This window comes from Theropithecus gelada, chromosome 4 (genome assembly GCF_003255815.1).
Source record: "Theropithecus gelada isolate Dixy chromosome 4, Tgel_1.0, whole genome shotgun sequence".
NCBI lineage: Eukaryota > Metazoa > Chordata > Mammalia > Primates > Cercopithecidae > Theropithecus > Theropithecus gelada.
The window spans coordinates 47,754,963-47,770,534 of NC_037671.1; the positions used below are offsets into that span (position 1 = coordinate 47,754,963).

The 15,572-nt window shown below is 44.7% G+C and overlaps 1 protein-coding gene across 4 annotated transcripts in view; it reads left to right on the forward strand.

Annotated features, from left to right (window-relative positions):
• Positions 1-15,572, forward strand: part of RUNX2 (runt related transcription factor 2) — a 221,188-nt gene that overhangs the window by 79,794 nt on the left and 125,822 nt on the right. For 2 of the 4 annotated variants that reach the window (XM_025383817.1, XM_025383818.1), the window contains exon 3: positions 12,592-12,959. In XM_025383817.1, the coding sequence (XP_025239602.1) occupies positions 12,592-12,959 (368 nt within the window). Of the gene's footprint in view, positions 1-12,308; positions 12,960-15,572 lie in introns of those variants that run through there. The other 2 variants (XM_025383819.1, XM_025383820.1) reach the window with 2 other exon arrangements.

Sequence of the window (15,572 nt, forward strand, 5' to 3'; positions counted from 1 at the left end):
AAGGTGGCCTACTTTTGCAAAGTAGGAAAAGGGAAATATGAAGGGAGAAAATGGGAACCATGGGCAAGTTCCTAGGCATATCACTTTTAGGAGGGAGTATATATGACTTTGAGAATTTGGGAATTGATTCTCTTAAAGCTACATCTGTGGAAAGTCTTCAGGTCCTGCAGGAGTACATGTACATCTTGTGGAAAACTACCTTGATGCAATGCAGCAGGGAAGACACGTTAGGGGTCCATTGTAGTTGAGGTTCATGATGATAAAAACCTGAACCTAAGGCAGTGGCAATGGAGATGGAAAGAAAATAGATATGAATGATATTCGGGAAGTAGCATTAATAGAATCAGGTGATAGACTAGAAGTAGAAAATAACGGGAAAAGATTAGTCTATCATGATACCTAAGTTTTTGCCTAAGGGGGTATATTCATTCACTCACCAACTAATATATATCGATCACATGCTATATGCTAGACCTTATGCTGGCTGTGGGGTCTATGTAGGGATAACATGTTAACATGACTCCAGGGGACAGACACTATTCACATGGTATATACATGAAATATAGTAGGGACGGTGTCTCCAGACTTCTTCAATAGTGTGGTTCCAGATTTTCTGTGGATAGGACATAGTTTCTACAGTTAAGGAGCACACAATTCTGTGTACAGTCATACTGTTAACCAAGATGGAAAAAAAAGAAGGACTGTGCACCGAGCCTTGGGAACCTACATGTTGCCCCTTGTCTTTCTTTTCACCTGAAACAATTAGTTCGGCATATGGGACATGCTGACCTTGAAGGGTTTAGGAATGTTTAGATGGACATTTCTATGAAACCATTGGACATGTTAGTCTAGAGCCCTTGTTTAAGTTTTATAGTTAGTTAAAAAGGCTCCCAGTGCACTTCCCACTTTTCAGTCTACCCACTTTTTTAGGATATGCAGAGAAGAAATGTAGTTTACATGTGGTCCTGTTGCTCCGTTCCTGGAAGGGAATTCAAAGGGAAGAGACCAAGTCTCCATTCCAATATAAACCTTCTGAAAGTTTTTTTCTTTCAATGACTCCAAATTGCACACTCTCCAATTGAGAAGTTCAGAAAATTGAGTAACTCGTGTTAAAATTATCAAGGCCACAAAGGTTTTTCACATAATAGAACAATTCTGAGGGTGAAGTAAATGAATTCAAACTAATTTATTTTTCTTTTCATATATGTCTAATAAAAATGACTGATGGATTGTTTGGACTTTAACGTGCTTAGATGTGAGTCTCCCTCCTTTTATTCAGTGACAAGTGCAAAGCAACTTGCCAACAATTTTTTTTTCAATTTTGTAATTTTAACACTGACAGTAAAAGACATTCTATAGAAAGTTTGACTTTGAACTGGAATATTTTTGCCAGATCTCTGCCTAGAGGGAATTTTTATGGTTGAGTTTGTAAACGCTAGCAAAACAAAGTTGAAAATGGAAAAGCTTTCAATTTTCAAGGCTAATGTAAGATGAGTTATGCTTCTTATGCATCATACTTCTGGTAATTCTCTTTTATTTTTTGCAGTTTAAATTTTATCAGAGAAGGCTTTGAAAATAAGGTATTATTTTTGCATGAACCAATACCACCAACATCAGAGAAGCCATAATTAAATTATGAAGGACAATATATATTATAATAAGTTGTAACACTTCAACCAGTTTTCACGTTTATAGTTATGGGCACACTATAATAATTCTCTTCAGTAAGGATAAACACCAGTGAAGCAAGTTAAAAACAGAAGAAATAAAAAAACTATATTCAATGAAACTACTAGATGCAACCCACATTTCCGGCAATCCTAGAGAATAGTAAGCATTAAGCTTAAGATCTGTAGCATCTCATTCATTGTGATTTACTATAGGATATCTTACTTGAAAATAATAAGAATAACGTCACTCAATAGCATTTTAGATTTGTTGATTATCTATGTACATATAAATCTGGTCTAAATGTTGAGGTAAAAATCCAAATTAAAACTTGCTGAGGCTAAGCACAATGGCTCACGCCTGAAATCCCAGCACTTTGGGAGGCCAAGGCCAGAGAATCACTTGAGGCCAGGAATTTGAGACCAGCCTGGGCCTCACGCTGAAGCCCAGTATCTACAAAAAATACAATACAAAAACAAAAACAAAAAAATTAGCCGGGCATGGTAGCTCATGCCTGTAGGTCCAGCTACTCAGGAGGCTGAGGTAGGAGGACTACCTGAGACTGAGAGTTTGAGGCTACAGTGAGTTATGATCATGCCGGTACACTCCAGCCTGGGTGACAGAGAGGGACCCTGTCGCGAAAAATAAAAAATAAAAAACAAAAAACAAAACCACACACACAAAAAAGACTTGCTAAGATTCTTTTGTGCATATGAGAAGTAAGGGTGTTGATTTTGAGCCGTGTGAAAAATCCCTACTTCAAAAAGCCAGATAATCAACATGTCATGATTAAGACTCAAATCTAGTCATCAAAAACTATAGAAAGAAGTTTCACTTAGGAAGCAGAAATAAATATATTCTCTGGGCAAAGATGTGAATTCAGAGAAAAAGAACTGTATTGACAAAGGAAAGAATACTGGCCAAATAAGCTTTTTTTAAAAAACTGGGTTTTTTCCTACTTTTTTTTTTTTCACTCTGGTAAAAGTTTACTTTCATAGTGGCACTGGTGGGAACTGCCCCTTTTATTGTTATTTATTTATTTATTTATTTATTTATTTCTGAGACGGCATCTCGCTCTGTCACCCAGGCTGTAGTGCAGTGGCACAATCTCGGCTTACTGCAACCTCTGCCTCCCAGGTTCAAGTGATTCTCCTGCCTCAGCCTCCCTGAGTAGCTGGGACTACAGGTGTGTGCCACCACACCCGGCTGATTTTTGTATTTTATTTTAAGTAGAGACGGAGTTTCACCATGTTGGCCAGGCTGGTCTCAAACTCCTGGCCTCAAGTGATCCACCCACCTTGGCCTCCCAAAGTGCTGGGATTGTAGGCGTGAGCCACCAGGCCTGGTGGGAACTGCCTCTTTTAAACTCTTGTGAAGATTTGATAATGGAATCTATTTTATTTACTAAAGGAGAATCTAATTAATTTAACATCAAGGACACACTTATGGGAATGAAAGATAACAAGCCCCAAGTGTAATGTGTTTGCAATGTATTTAAATAAAATCAAAGACAGTCAGTCCTAAAACAGACAGAAACAACAACACAGGAACGTCTACTTCTTTAAAATTACATAGTAGTAAGCAGACAATCCATATTTTTGTTGTTAAAGAGTGATAACCAGGTAAGCACAGGACACACACACACACATAATCACCCTTACATGGTGAAGGTCAAAATTCTGTTATATCTGCTATCAATACTTCAAGTAGGTACAGAAAGTTAAAAGATACATTTTTATTTATTTACTTTTTTATTTTTTGAGACAGAGTCTCAATCCGTTGCCCAGGCTGGAGTGCAGTGGCATGATCTTGGCTTACTGCAACCTTTGTCTCCCGAATTCAAGTGATTCTCCTGCCTTAGCCTTCTGAGTAGCTGGAATTACAGGTGCACGCTACCACACCCAGATAATTTTTTGTAGTTTTAGTAGAGATGGGGTTTCATCATGTTGGTCAGGCTGGTCTCAAATTTCTGCCCTTGTGATCCGCCCACCTTGGCCTCCCAGAATACTGGGATTACCGGCATGAGCCATTGAGCTCGGCCTAAAAGATACATTCTTTTGTGGAAGAATATGCAATGATTGCAATTCGTACTTATGTTTAGTAACATATTAAAAAAAATAAAGATGCTCATAATGAAGCAAGGAGGCCTGAACTCACTTGGTAAGTTCTCAACACCCACAGACCTAGGGCTGGGCCAGGATGAGATGAAATGATGGAGACCCTAGCTAGCCTTAGGGGCAAAACTTAAGGGGGTTCCAAACAAACCCTAGTATTCAAGATATGATTTTAATGGAATATTCTGAAAAATGAAATTGAATACAAATAAATACCTGATACACAAAATATCAAAGTATTAAATAATGAGGGGATCCACTCCCACACCTGCATAATTCTTCTGCTTCGCCTTAATGAGGACTCAAGAGGAGTGAAGAGTCATGCCCAGAGAAACTTCCATTCAACTCTCCTGTTTAGATCAAGGAAGGTAATGGGTTGTAACAGTGAGGAAAAGATCAAGATTGTGGCTTCTAGAAGCAACATGAATATCCTCCCTCTTATAAATGTGCCCAAAGGTGGGAATCATAGTACCAAGGCCCTCTTTGGCTTGGCTACAAGCAGCCGAGCCAACTTCACTTCTCCACTACATTACAATATTCCCTTCTAGACAGGATGGCCCTTTTAATGTTCCAACACTTTTTTTTTTTCCACTTTGATTTAGCTCAGTATTTTCTAAAAATACTTCAAAGGCCTTTAAATTCCTTTTAGAAGCAATCATTAAATAAGTTTGTAAATGTTGTATTTTAAGTCCTTCTAGTGGAGATTCAGAATGCATGTAGCATATTAAAAACTGGGATAAAATTGGCAATATGAAGTCTGTTTATTTTGTTTAATACAGCGTTTTCCCAATTTTATTTTATCATAGAGTCATAGCACTACCCAGTCTCTAACTTCAACTGCAATAAGGCAGCAATCATCTAGCCCTGCTCCCTGTCTTTCCTTGGTGGTAGCATTTTGCTTTTCTGATTTTTGTAAGATACTCTCCACCTTCCCTGATCCTGGGTTTTTTGTTTTTTGTTTTTTGTTTTCCAACCAGATCTAGTGATAAGGCAGCTCTGGAATTTTTGCACAGGATTTTGTTTATGTGTATTTTAATTGCAGTATGGACATAGGATCATAGGATTTCATGGAAGATGTCAGGACAACTCTGGGAAGAAACATTGACCAATTTTAGCCTGTGCTTTAAAATATCCATATCTCTGTCTACATCTTTTTCTCTTTAAAATATATGTCCTCTAATTGTAGGCTTATAATTAGGAAGAGAAAAATCATTTAATAGATGTGATGTGATGTTGGAAATTCTCATCTTATAATGACCCCAGTGGAGTGATCCAAAATGGAAACCACTATGAATAAGCATGTCTTGGGGATCAGAAAATGGAAACCTTAGCATATCAGTCTAAGTCCAGTGAGGACAGAGAAACCATACAGTAATTGGAATAAGAAAAGTTTAATGTAAAGAATTATTGACTATACCAGAGGATTGGAGAAACAAGGAATTGGCTAGGAATAAGTAAAGATAACTCTAAAGAATACAGGAATAACAGCATCTAGTACCCTCAGGGCTGAAATACAGCAACCAAGTAAGAGTCCTCCCCTATTCTCAACCAAGGCTGAATCCAGACCCTGCACAGCCTTGGCTCACTGGGTGGCAGAGAAGTTGTGCTAGTAGAGCTTGCTGCAGATCTGCTCTCTAGGGTGCCAAGGAAAACTGCTCACATGGAGTTGTCTCACCAGAGCCACACCTCTACAAACAGCCCAGGAAGGGAGCGTGCTGGGGGAAACTGCTGGCTACCTGTGCTTCAGGAGCCTGGCACTGGAAAAGCCAGCTTTACTGCAGTAGCTGGGCCTTGGAGAAGATGTGGGTATGTATGCACTTCAGGAGCCAGGAGCTGGGAAATCTGTATGTCCTGCACTGCAGAAACCTGCTGTGTAAGCACAAGGGAACCAGGAAGCAAAACCCTTTCCTCCTGGAATGTCTTTCTAACACCCCCACTGACAAAACATGATTGCCAACTGATAAAGAGAAATATTTAATGGATCCAGATTTATTTTCACAGAGCAGGTAAAAAAGGTGAATTTGGAGCTGTGAGACAATAAACTGATAAGTGGCACACCTAGGGAAGAAAAATGATTTGGAAGAAAGATAATCACTAATAGGAATGTGAGTCAGGAAAAGATCCTGCCAATAACTAAGATGATTCAGGAGAATCATCTAAAGTCAGAAAAGATGAGTCATTGCTTTTAGAAATTGATTATGACTAGATGGGAAGAAGAAATTGTTTTCTCTGAGAAAAGTCTACTTTAGAAAAGCATGGGATAAAGCACTGAAGGAAGAGTTTCTGAGTATGAAATCCAGAGTAGCAAAAAACTTAGAATGGTGACTTATAATATCTGGCATCCCCTAAGATTGTAGCTAATAGAACCAAATTGAACTCTTACTATTCTTTTTTTTTTTTCTGTTCTATTTTTTCTTACTTTGCTAGTTTGTAATTCAAATTTCCTACACTGTGCAAATGTTGAATTTTTTGGTACTTTACTAGATGAACTGAGAGTATTATGATTTACATTTTTCACTTTGATGGCAGGGTGTAGGGAGGGGACAAATAATTGAGATCATTGCCCTAATGCCTAAAGTGAAACTTTGGAACCTTGGGCAGTGGGATTAGAATAGGATAGCACCTTCCTTGGTGCCTTAAAGGCAATATGTGAGCAGCTGGGTAACGAATGGTTGAATTACCACAGGAAATCTTTAATTTTAGGGTGTTCTTAGAAGTTTCATCACAGACCTCTGTAAACTTTTATATATAACATTCCACTGCTGCTCAAAGATCACTGCTACTGCCATAGGACAATTGTCAACACCAAAATACCAGAGGGCCGATTTGAGAAAACTAGTTTTCTCTGACTCCTGGGTAATGAATTAGACCCTTTTAAGAAATTACATTGGTCTCTTCAGGTAACTAAGGTGTCGTTTAGTAAGTTGGTACTTTAGTCAAACAAAATATATACCTCTTTAGTCAGTACCATGCCTGAAGAGTAATTAGACAGATACTCCATGAATGTGGTTCTGAAAGGTCATATGGCAAGTGTCAGCCTTTTTATGACAACACTGTACTCTCTTGTAAGTGCCTGAATATGGCCCTTGGGAATGCTAACTAAAACAACAAGGAAAGGTTTATGATGCTAAGTCCTTCACTACAAACATTTCATCTCTTGTTACAGCCATGCAAATTATTATAGGTCCATTGACAATGGGAAAAATTTACTGAGCTTAAAACAAATCAGACAGTATTAAACGGTATAAAAAGTAAAATGGAAAAAATATGTCAAAAAGCTTTGTGATCACTTAAGTTACTAAGCTAACTGTCTTAAAAGTGTATATAGGTCTTATGAATATATTGTATACTAGAAAATTCTTGGTAAGCTCATTGAGTTTCTTGTGTAACCATGTGCAACACAATTGGAATAAACCTACTAAAGCCTTACCTACTTCTTATGTTCAGACTACATGAGAGTTTCTTCATTCTTCTTCATCTATGCAGTTAATGTGTTCCCACTATGTTTTAAGGACAATGGAAAATGCTGACATATGGAGATGTGTAAGAAAATTGTTCTTAAGGAGCCTGTGCAAATGTACTAATTCCTCATTCTTTTCTTTCTGTTTTGGCACCTCTAAAATTATTAAGTGAAAAATATTAATCTAATAATTTATGCAGAAAAGAATAAGTTAAATGTTACATTGCTCACTTTTAGAAAACTAATCTGAGCCTCATGCACACCCACTCCAGTATCTTTATAAAATATCTACTCTTTTCTGCTAGCTCACTCCTCCAGGGTCTTGCATCCCTTTCACTTTAGGGCAAGGATTGGCAAACTTTTCTGTAAAAAGTCAGTAGATATTTTAGGCCTTGTGACTCATACAGTCTTTGTCACAACTACCCAATTCTTCTGCTTTAGGTGAAGGTAGCTATAGATAATACATAAATGACTGACCATAAGTATATTCCAATAAAACTTTATTTGTAGACACTGAAATTTTCATTGCACATCATTTTCATGTATTATGAATATTATTCTTTTAATTTTTCAACTATTTAAAAATGCAAAAAACATCTTTGAGAATTATACAAAAGCAGGCATTAGGCCAGATTTGTCCCATGGGTTGTAGTATGACGACTCCTGGTCTAGTGGCAATGCTGCTTCTTCAAGGGCTGAGTAACCTTCTCTCAATCACAGTCCAAATGAAAACTCTCTAAAGATGGTTCTGTTTGTACAGTTTTCCCATATGACACATTCAAAACTTTAGGGATCATCAATATGCCCATAATTTTCCATTGGTTGTCCCACTTTATTAGCTGGTCCATTAAAAAATATTTTAAAAATTTACAGGGACTTATTCTACTTTTCATCATAACATGTATATATAAAATAATGTATGGGGGTTAGAACAGGAAACTAGGATAACAGGAGTATCGGTTCTGTTCTCAGTCAGTTCTTTGACTGAATAAATAACCCGACTGCTTCACATCTCCTTTTCTTTGTCTGGAAAGTCAGAATTGTCAGGTGTTGTTACTAAACAGTTATGTTAAATGTTAAAGTACATCGTAGGTGGTGGTGGGTGTGATTACGTTTGTATCTTCCAGAGTTACCACATTTTCAGAAAAAAAAAAATGTTTACTTTTTAGTACCATCACATATGACTAAAAAGATGAATGTTTCTGAAGAGGAATAGGGCGGGTGATTTGTTCTGAACATTTTGATGTAGAAAATCTAAACCCAAAGATGACATCAAGCAAACTATAGCACAAAATACACATATGCAAAACCTCATGGTTTTCCTATGTACCTACTATTAACAGGAGAGGTTTGATTTAGGGGTCTGTAAAAATGTTTTCTTTCTTTAAGTACAACGCTCAGAGCCAAGTCATCATCAGCTTCAGGCTCAGTCAGTTCCAGTCGAAAGTGTGAATGTTCAGCAAAAGGATGTTTTTGAAAGGAGACTGAAAACCCACTGTGCCAGATACCTGAAACGTTGTTAGGGTATTCAGTGGAAAATTACATTTCCACATTATAAATAACTGTAGAATATTTTAAGAGATCCAAGACTAGTAACTTCCAAGAGCTGCTTATATTAGTTCCACTGAAATGTGAAATGGAGGAAGGATACTGAGAAAGGCTATAAAGCTGAGTTACTGGATATGATTAATTAAAATAAATAATCTCACTATTAATTAAATTGCCCTTAAAATCCCCAACCACTGAGGCCTGCATAGTTTGCTATCCACCAAATAAAACAAAGGACAAAACAGCGATGGAGAAAAAAGGAGGAAAAGTCCCCAAGGTAACTTCTTAAATTCATTCTAGAATTTTTTATTTGGAAAGCCCCTCTGGTGGTCCATATTTGAAATATGAATTGTTTCTTATTGTCTCCAAAGTTCCAGGAGTTCTCTGTTCTATGAACTTCCTGGGAGGAGGACAATCCCAGAAAAGGTGGCATATCACCCACCATGGTAGTTATGGAATTTTGATCTCACTTTTACCACAGAAATAATCAATTCCCATAACTGCTTCCCCCTCTTTGCAGCCCCCACAGATTTAAAAACAAAAAATGAGCCAGGGATCTCTGTTAGACAGTCGCACAACATGCCCAAAGCATAACTAGCCCCCTAAAAAGAAAAAAAAAAGGCAGGAAAAAAAGCTATGAGTGTGAGTGCGTGTGTATTTATGTGTGAGTGCGTGTCTATTTATGTGTGTCTGCGTGTGGACGTGCAAGAATGTGTGTCCGAGTGCACGTGAGTGGATGTGTAAGGTAGAACAGCAATGGATGCTGTCTCTCTCTTTTGAGGGGAAAGCCTGGCTTCCCTTCCCGGATCGGCCGCCTGTGGGACTCTAGAGACCTGTGCACGCAGGGGACGCGGCGGTGCCCGGGGTTAGAGCTCTCCCCTGTGACCGAAAAGATAATTAAAAATCGCACGCGCGGGAGCCAGCTCAGCTCCTGGCTGCGCTTCCAGTTGGTCCGGTTTGGCTAAATGGGTTTTCGCATCCTAGCGGCGCCCGGGCTGGGAGGCCAGTAGGCCGGGCGCGAAGAGTAGGTTGGGGACCAGGTGTCATAGCGGGTGGCGCAGAATCGCTCCTCGGAGTCACCGAGGGTGGCAGTGGCAGTGGCAGGCGGCCGTGGGGGCGGCAGTGGAGCGGCGCGGGGTTCGTGCCTGTGGAGGGATTTGGGGAAGAGGCAGGAACGTGGAGAGAAACGTGGGAAAGGGAAAGACCGACTAGGGAGGCGTGGAGCAGTGCATGGAGGAAGGGCAGGTAAAAATAAAGCCCCAAACAGGAAGGATAGAGCAGTATCCCCTGAACTCCATCCTTACCCCCGTAAGAGCGCACACCTGGCTACCCCGCACCCCCACCTCTGCTCCTGCGGTCTGGTAGACCCTCAGTCCCCCGCGCATCTCTTCAGCGGGGCGATCCTGGTCACCGAGTCACATAACCACAGCCCCGCAAGCTCATCTTGTACTCGAAAGGGCTCCAGAGTCCGCGATTGGCACCAGGCCCCCATCTTACGTGCCCCTCATGCTCTCAGAGCCCTTCCAGGCCCCTTCTAGGGCGCAGACCCGGGCGTGGGCTCAGCGAGTGAGAGCAAAGCTTCAAAACCAGACAGGGAGAGTCGTGGCAGGTCGCTACGAGGGTGAGGGAGGCGTTTGCACTGAGCAATAAAAACACCCAGTAATGGGTATGTGAATTGCTTTAAATAAGATGGGAGGGAGAGATGACCCAACCATCTTTCTTCCTTAATACTTCGAGGAGGAGGCATTCTAATTCTTCATTTATTTCATAAACTACTTGTTACTGTGTCAGCTACTCCACTAGGAATCTTTGAAACTTTGGCAACTGAAGATTTTTTTCGCAAACACGTTTTCAAGCTTTGGAAGGCTTTAAAGAGTTTGGTAATAAGCAAGAAACGTAGTAGTACACAACGCCGAGGGTAAAACGGCCCTGTGCCCCCTTCTTGGGGTGTAATAGCCTCAAGCGGATTTCCCGGCTTCTGCGGGCGCAGCACATTGTTTTATTTGTTTTGAAGGCTCAGAGTTTGAGGCTGGTCGTAGACACCCACGTGCTCTGACTCTCATCAGCGTAATGATCGCCTTAGCCAAAGTCGTGTCTATATAAACCACAAAAACCTAATCATTAGAAATCCCAGCCTCCAAAAACCACATTTTAGGTAAAAAGTGCCGCTTTTTTTCCGCGCTCCTTCATCCTCTCGACCGCAACTTTTTGGGGGATCCAAAGTCGCTTTTTAAACCCACACTAGGAAATAAATACATAAATAAACAGCCACGGAAACATTTTGAATTTTTTAGTTCGTATTTTTAATTTTTTCCCGTGAGCGTTGGGGAAGACAGACACGAAACTTAGTCTTAGATGTAGGATAGACTTAATAAAAGATTTAAATTCATGGAAAAAGGCTGGTGCTTTTCCCCAGCAAGGGTTTTGCAACTATTTTAATCACCAAGCTGACAGTTTTTCAGTCCTTAAAACAAAAACAAACCAACAACAACAAAAAAAACCTCATTCTTGTTCTCTAGGAATGACAAGATTGAATATATAAGAAAAAAGAAATGTCCAGCTATGCACTTGAGTTCCTAAAAACTACTTTGACTAGTTCTCCCCCCACCCCCCTCATTTTTTTGTGTCATTAAAACAAAAAACACCCAAACCCTGCAAAATCTTTTTCCCCTGGGAGTCGCTCAGACAGAGGTGGGGGGTGGAGGTGGGAGGGTGAAGAGTGCTGAGAAGTCAGCACAGACGCTCAAGAATTTTCCTTCCTCCTCTCCTGAAGTTACAACGAAAAATAGCGACAGTCAGATCAGCCGGGGGCTCTCTGGTGTCTCGGCTTCAATCTCTTCCGACAAAGAGGGGGTTCCTTGTCCTAGGGGTGGGGAGAACAAGAGGACGCGACCAGGCGAGACTGCCCCTAGACTAGGGCCGCCTTTCGGCTTCGGAAGCTGCACAAGGCGCGCGGGGGGCTCCTTCTCGCGGCCGGCTGGCGGCGGCAGCGGCTGCGATTCGCAGGCTCGAGATCCGTTGCCCCGAGATCCGCTGCGCACGACTTACCTCTTGGCACCTTGAAGCGCGAGAGACAGGGGAGCTTTGCAAATTGTAGGAGGGAGTAGATGCAAGGAGGTGGCGGAGAGAGGGCGAGAAGAAAATAAGGGAAAGGAAGGAGCCTAGCCGGGGAGCCGGGCTGGCAGCCGCCGCGGGAGGAATCTGAGCGTGCAGCCGGCGCGGGGGGAGCGGCGGCCGCCGCGGAGGCGGCGGCGCGGGAGGGCGGAGGCGCGGCCGCCTGCAGCTGGGTAGCAGCGCGCGGCGCGGCGCGGCACGGCGGTGGCGGGCAGCGCGCTGCAATGCCGGCCCCGGGGCTGGACTGCTGAACCCACACCCCTTCACCACCGGACTCGAACTGGGAGGGGGCGCCAGCGCACCCAGGACGCGGTGCCCCAAGGGACCCCACTCCAAGCTGCAAACTCAAGTCCCCCGCCTCCCCGGGCCAAACACACTCCCGCGCCCGTTCGCAGCTGCCACCCCGGGTGTTCCAAAGGCTCCGGCAAAGATCTGCGCCTCCCGGGTCTCCCTACCGGCCAGCCCGACTGCGCCGCATCGCCAGACTCTCTTGGCCCATCAGACTCCGCCCGGCAGTCGGCCTCATCAAACTTGATTTCTCACCTCCTCAGCCCCATCACCTCCATCCTCTTTCCCCCCGTCTCGCCTTCACCCCCCCAATTTCCTCCTTGCCCCTCATTTCCACCCTCCTCCCCCTCCCCCGGCCACTTCGCTAACTTGTGGCTGTTGTGATGCGTATTCCCGTAGATCCGAGCACCAGCCGGCGCTTCAGCCCCCCCTCCAGCAGCCTGCAGCCCGGCAAAATGAGCGACGTGAGCCCGGTGGTGGCTGCGCAACAGCAGCAGCAACAGCAGCAGCAGCAGCAACAGCAGCAGCAGCAGCAGCAGCAACAGCAGCAGCAGCAGGAGGCGGCGGCGGCGGCAGCGGCGGCGGCGGCGGCGGCGGCGGCGGCAGCTGCAGTGCCCCGGTTGCGGCCGCCACACGACAACCGCACCATGGTGGAGATCATCGCCGACCACCCGGCCGAACTCGTCCGCACCGACAGCCCCAACTTCCTGTGCTCGGTACTGCCCTCGCACTGGCGCTGCAACAAGACCCTGCCCGTGGCCTTCAAGGTAAGAGTCTACACCGCCCCCCGCCCCCGGCCCGGAGCCGCGGAACCTGCCCGCCGGTGTCTTCCTGCCTACGGGGCTGGGCCCCGGACGTTCTCCAAGACCTCCTGCCTTGGCGGCTCTAACCCCAGAAACCCCCGGCTGGGCCTCTCCCTCCGGATGCCCTGGCGGGCTCGAGGCTCAGTCCCTCCGCGCAAATCCCTCCTTCTCCCACCTGTGCCCGCTGCCACCCCGACTTCAGCCCTCGTCCCCCTGACCCGTTCATCACTCCTCTTGCCTCCTGCCCGGCCTCGGTTCTCACCCACTCCTTCGCTCCGTCTCCCTTTCCCCCAGGATCCCCAAGGTGCCCACTCTTGCACTGCGAGCGGACTTGCTCCACCCCGCCCCTTTCCCGGGGGCGAGGATCCCCGACACTGTCCCCCGGGGCTCCCGCTTCCTCCTCCCTGGTCATCCCGGCCTGGCCGCATTGCAGGCTGCCCGCGTCGCCTCTCTTTGGGGCTTCGCGCGCTCCCACCCGCTTCCCTCCCAGCCAAAAGCCCCTCCTTAGGTCTCGGCGTCCCCTTCCCTGACCCGCAGAGTTCAGCGGTCCTGGTCCCTCCCGGGCTCCCGGGTCGGGATTCACTGGTTGCCGGCGCCGGGCATTAGTGCCCAGGGCTGGGCGTGGGGTGCTGACTGAGGCGCGCGGGCTGCACTACCCGTGCCTGGGAGGGTCCCGGACAAGACTAGGGTCTCCAGAGGAGGGGGTGTCAGGACGGGGGCGTTTGCTCTGTTCGCTGACCCGCGCCAGATCCCGTTACCGGGAGGAAGGCGGGGCAGCCTGGGCGTCCGCGAGCCCCGAAGCGGGGGCGTTCAGGGGGCCTGGGCGCTGAACCCTCGAGTGCTGGGAGGTGCTGGCCAGGGGAGGGGGCGGGAGCTCGGGCCGCTTCTTCCAGCCGACACCGAGCTATGCGCCTCGCCCCGCCAGGGAGGGATGAGGGAAACCTGTGAAACAACTTGAGTTCGCCCAATTTGAAAACGGAGGTGAAATTTTGTATTTTTGCTTTAGTATTATTTTTAAAGGACTTAAATCTAAAAAAGGTCCCTCCTGCTTCTGAAAGGTGGTGAGAGGCTCCTGCCGGTGGTCTGAGCACAGAGTGAGTTCGAAGGCTTGAGAGCGGCCTCTGCGCGCCCCGCGGACTCTTGTGCCTGCCCGGCCCGTTAGTTTGAGGGCTGGTGGCAGCCGCGGGAGTCGCAGGCAGGTGCTCCACAGGTTGAGGGTTTAGGATCTGGAGCCTCTCACAGTAGCCCGATGGGTCTCCGTAACTCGATCCGGATTTCCCGGGGCAGTCCTCTCCAGTGGGGGAGACGCGGAGTCCCCAGGGCCCAGCGCATACTGGGTTGATGGGGAAATGGGTTCCGGGGCTGTCCACACTCGCCAGGGATGCAAGGGGTGGTAAGCCAGATGTGGAGATGAGCACTCTCACAAAGGTGCTTTGGGCCCTTTCTACCTCTGAACTTGAGTAGGTGGGCCTGGGTCCCCTGGGTTCTGAGGTCTGTGGAGAGCAGGGCAAGCAAGGCCTCGGGGGAGGTTAAAAAAAAAGTTGGGGGAGGAATCATGCCAGTTTCTCCACTGGGGACCCGGTGGCCAAACTCCCACGGGCCACTGACAGTTCCCAGTTGTTGATAATTCTCACCCCACGCACCAATTCAGATTCCGTGTGTGGGTGGGATGGAAAGAAAGAGGAGTCCAGGTCAATTAGAGCTGGTAATCTCGCCAGGTCTTATATCAGAACAGAAATCAGAATGAATTGTTATGGAAAGGGGATGTTGCTTTCTGGGGCAAGTTTCATTTTGCAGTTGGCTCAAGAAATTTTTTTTTTTAACCGTCACATTTCTCCTTTTATAAACCACCCATTTTGTAGGTTAATGTTTGCTTCCTTGAAGTAGGAAAAGCTCAGAATACATGTGAATTGTATAAATTTAAATTTCCATACAATATGTATCTTTTACAATGTCCATCGTCCAAGGGCACAGAATTTTTAAATTAGTCTTATATGAGAATGGAAATTTGTTTCCACCAATGCCCCTTCAATCCCCCAAACCAAAAGCCCCACAAAACCCCAAACCCGGATGAAAACAGCAAAAAATACAAATACAAATTAGTAGATCAGAATATGTGAAAATATGAGAACAGATGCTTACATTTTTAAAGACATTTAGATGCTTGATATTCCATATACCATTCTGCTAAACATATTTAAGGTCTATCTTGAACTGTTGCATTTATGCTACTAAATTGATTTGAACATGAGCATTTTGGATGGAAAGGATGCTTTTTGCACTTTAGCTTGAGCTAGTCTCAGACATTTTGGCTGTCATCTAAGATTTTTCACTACCACCCTTTAAAAATTATTTTGAAAATGAATTTTGTTATTTGTTATTAATCAACTTGTTAATTACAGAGTACATTTTTGTTATCTTAAGCAGGATACAGACCATAGGTAACAAGACCATATTAAAACAGATATTTTAATTGATATCAATTGAATAATGAATTGAGTTAACCTAAAACCTCACTGTCAATATCTTTCTGTTACCATACCTGTGTTAAACAGAATTCAACAAGTGGGTGATAGC